General features: G+C 35.9%; 1 protein-coding gene across 1 annotated transcript in view; it reads left to right on the plus strand.

Annotated features, from left to right (window-relative positions):
- LAMA2 (laminin subunit alpha 2) overlaps window positions 1-4,476 on the plus strand; it is a gene marked incomplete at its 5' end in the record, with an annotated part of 713,189 nt that overhangs the window by 397,769 nt on the left and 310,944 nt on the right. The window contains one exon of the mRNA XM_007947384.2: window positions 507-643. Within this exon, the coding sequence (XP_007945575.1) occupies window positions 507-643 (137 nt within the window). The remainder of the gene's footprint in view (window positions 1-506; window positions 644-4,476) is intronic.

Raw genomic sequence — 4,476 nt, forward strand, 5'->3', positions numbered from 1 at the left:
TGATACTGCCTCGGAAACCCAAGGAGGGGTCGCTATGAGTCGGGTCCGACTCGACGGCACACAACAACAACATTATTATTATTATTATTATTATTTTTAAGCTTGTTGGGTTTTTGTTGCAAATAAAGGTCATCCCCAGGCAGGAAAAATTAATTTATATAGCATAGAAAATTTAGTAATGAACTTAAATACAGAAACAAAATTTTAACTTTATAACATCTAGGTAATACAGTTAACAAGGAATCTGATATACTAATTCTTTTCCTAGTCTCATCTAAAAAATCTGGAAATACTTTAATTTTTGAAATAAATACAACAGTTATTTATCAAATCCTTTGTGAAATATTCTGTGCTATGATATAAAAGACGAGTGAACAAAGTTTTTGTTTTCAAGGACTCATAAACATAGTGTGGACAAGAAAGCAACACAAACCACCACCAAAAATAAAATACTGATGTCAAATTTTGCTCTTTTCTTGTTGCTTTTCCCCTTTCTACCTGTGAAGCTTGTGATTGTGCCCATCTGGGTAACAATTGTGACCCAAAGACTGGTCGATGCATTTGCCCTCCCAATACCATTGGAGAGAAATGTTCTAAATGTGCACCCTATACCTGGGGCTACAGCATTGTCAGTGGTTGTAAGGTAAGTGAATCACTGCCTTCTGATAATATTTTAAAGTTCTCTTTTGGTAGAGTACTACAGGTGGGCATTTCAAAATGCAAAATTATATTTACAGCACTATATAAAGCATTGTTGTCATCGTAGGTGCCCTTAAGTTGGAACCGACTCAGAGCGACCCCTCCTTGGGTTTCTGAAGTGATATCAGTACGGAAGTAGATTGCCCAACCAGCCTTCCGAGGAGTGGCAGCTGGGTTTGAACCACCAGTCTTCTGGTTAGCAGTCAAGTGCCTCAGGCACTAAGCACCAGAGCTCCCATAAAGCATTGACTACAATGTAATTGTAGTAGAGTTATTCCTAGCTTTCTATGAGATGTAGGAAGTTTTGAGTTTTCCAGTGTTTTTTTCCCCAACTTGCTGGGCTTTCATCTCACCTAATCACACAGCCAAAAAAGGGAATCTATCTGCAGAGCTTGAGTTCTGTTCGTGCGCAACACCCTCGTTTTTTAACACAAATTCTGTTCGCCCTATACATTCAAGCTGTCTCAGTCTCTACAAGCTTCACTCTGTCTCTCCAATCAGCAATCGTGTTAGGTTTTGTTTGAGTTTCTCCTCTCGGGATTATAGCCTAGAAACTGCCTCCAATTGGCTACCTCATTTGTTTTCCTTCCGTCAAAAATCAGTGCCTATTGCACTTGACTGCTAACCAGAAGGCTGGTGTTTCAAACCCACCAGCCACTTCTCAGAAGAAGGGTTGGACATTCTACCTCCGTGGTGATGCGGCCTCAGAAACCCAAGGAGGAATCGCTATGATTTGGATCCCACCCTAGGGCAGCGAGGTTTTTTTTGTTTTTTTGTTTTTTTGGTGGTTTTTGATGTCCAATGTCTGAATACTGTTGTTCTTTTTAAAACTATTGTTTTATCTATAATTACTTGGTTTGCATTTCTTGATGGCTGGCAAGATATTATTCTAGCAGCTAATTCTTCATTGACAGAAAAGAAAAACATAACTTTTCAACATCCTAACTCTAGGCCATCTCTGGGATACTTGCTTAGCATTAATTTGAAATGTGGAAGAAAAATTCAGTAAAGATGTTTATGTTAGAAATTTATATGGATTGATCACATGTAAGCAATTAGAATCCTGGGGGAATGTATAAAGTGAAAAGAAAAGAGGGTAAAAATAGAGCACTTAAAAGATGGCCAGGGAAGGAAGACCCTTCTCGGAAACCTGAGAAGGAGCGACTTAACAGAGAGCAGGGAAACAGGGTAAGGTTTGCAAAATCTAAGAAGAGGATGTTGAAGGGAAGGAATGTGTTTCAGTGCCAAGTGCAGCAGAGAAGAATGATATGATTAAGACTTAACTGGGCCCATTAAATTTACAATATTTTAAAAAATCAAGGCATTGGGGAAGTGAGAGTCAGTCACCTCCAGTGATCACATTTAGTTGAGGAGTATTGGAACGTGATGACCAAGTATAGCCTGTTTGACTGCATGGTAATGCTCTTTAGAGATCGACACTACTGTTTTGTTTTGCTTTGTTTTGTTTTTCTACTTAGTGTACATGAAATAGTAAAATCCAACCTTTTCTACATATATGATAAAATGTCTGAGTACACTGGTCTAGAAACAACCGCAGAGAAAAAGAATACAGCTGATAGTGCAAGCAAGTTCAGATATTTGACTAATTACACTTGTGATTGGAGAAAATAAAAACTAGAAAGGACACTAATTTTTCTGTTACCAAGGACAGTAAGGATCTTGAATTCCACACAGCTCTGGCAGCATAGTGCCTAAGGCACTTGACTGCTAACCAGAAAGCTGGCGGTTCAAACCCACCAGCCACTCCTCGGAAGGAAGGTTGGGGAAGGAAGGTTGGGCATTCCTACTTTCGTAGTGATACTGCCTCAGAAACCCAAGGAGGGGTCTCTATGAGTCGGGGCCGACTAGATGGCAAACAACAACAACAACATATTTTTTAAAACAAGCAAAATCTCAAGAAATTCAGGGGTTTTTTTTAGTTTAAAAATGCCATAAGTTTCTATAATTAACTTTTTGTATTTCCAATTTTGAATCCAAACATCTTTCATATTAATTTGACTCATGAACGAACATAAAGGAATTTATGAGATTTCCATCCTGTATTCAAAATCCTAGTGATATGCTCAACACTAATGACCTCCTAAAAATGAATCCTGTGCCTAATGTTCATGATATAAATTCCAAAAATTTATAAATACCAAAACTTTATAAATTCCAAATTCCCAAATTCAAAGAAACAAAAATCCTAGTGATATATTTGATGTCATTATTTTTGCTGATCATTAAATAAACATTTATATCAATTGAAGTTGATTAAAATGTCTGGGATTACTTTAAACTACTGTTGAATAGCTAGATATTGTGAACAATAAAAAAGTTGTAAGTATTTATAAGCATGTACTCTGTTTATAAAAATGTGGGTGACTATAATCTAAAGGAACAGTAATTTGAGATTTATAGCTCCTCTCTTTGTGTCATGGATAATTTCTCTGTGCTGCACTGTGAGCACACACAGCATTTGAGCTTTCTCTGAGGAGTACTGAGGTAGAATACAAAGACTGCCTTCCTTCACTAGCAGGGAAATAGTGCATAAATTCTCTATTGCTAAGAAAACACTACATCTAATTATGATTTAAGTTTTTATGTTGAGTATAGTGCTATCTAAACATATGGTTAATGGTCTCATTTACCTTTCACTATGTCTTCCTGAATACACTTCCTGATTTGGAAAAGTCCCAATGTCTAATTAGTGCTATTTTTTTAATACAGTAAATTGTTTAGCAGACATTGCAAATTTTAGTTATTTAATGATGCCTCACAAGACTGTTTGTATTTATTATATGATTATAGTTTCCATAACATATCATAATTTTCTGTTTCTGATTATGGTCCATTTTGTTCAAATGAGTCAATTCATAGTCAAAAGGATTGGTAAGGAAAGATTATTTAAGTGAGTCAATCATTCTAGTTTTGAAATCTTACTCTATATCTGATGTACTAGAAAGATAAGTTATTTGGGAGATAGCAATGAGTTATTCTACACCTTAAAGGTTATGTCAATTTTCATAGTATAATAAATAATATGTTTTTTAATTTTGAGTTTAAAATAATTTCTAGCTAGCAATTCATACTTCAATCTTTTTTACTGGATATCAATGAAGACATAAAGAATAAAACAACTGAAAAGATAAAAAATAATATCTGACAATTGTTTCAATGTCAGAATATACTTTCACCAAATATTTGGGTAGGAAAGAGAAGATAGAAGAGAAAGATGTAGTTGTACAGCACATCCTAGAAAGAGTAGTTCCTTCCATTACTAAGCTACTGTTGTCAGTGACTATACATGTGGACCTCACCAGATGTAATACACAGGAATCAAGTTGATTATATCTGTGGAAGGAGACAATGAAGAAGCTCAATATGCACTGAAGGCATTGGTGAAAACCAATTTTCCAAGAATTTCTGGACTGCTAACTGATTGTTTCAACAAGCAAATGTGGTGGTGGGAATGCTCACACCTCTATGACAGAAAATTTGGAAGAGAGTTACCTGGACAACCATTGAGAAGAGATCACATTTTTGCCCATTCCAAAGAAAGGTGATCCAACAGACTGCAGATATCAACAATCATTAATATTACACACAAATGGAATTTTATTGAAGATAATTCAAAACTGGTTGCAGCAGTACATCTACAGAGAACTGCCAGGAATTCAAGGCAGATTCAGGAGAGAACAGAACATGGAACAAGAGATATCATTGCTGAAGTCAGATGGATTATGATTGAAAGCAGAGAATACCAGAAAGATATAT

This window comes from Orycteropus afer, unplaced genomic scaffold (genome assembly GCF_000298275.1).
Source record: "Orycteropus afer afer isolate SDZICR_OR568_19922 unplaced genomic scaffold, OryAfe1.0 scaffold00182, whole genome shotgun sequence".
Classification (NCBI taxonomy): Eukaryota; Metazoa; Chordata; class Mammalia; order Tubulidentata; family Orycteropodidae; genus Orycteropus; species Orycteropus afer.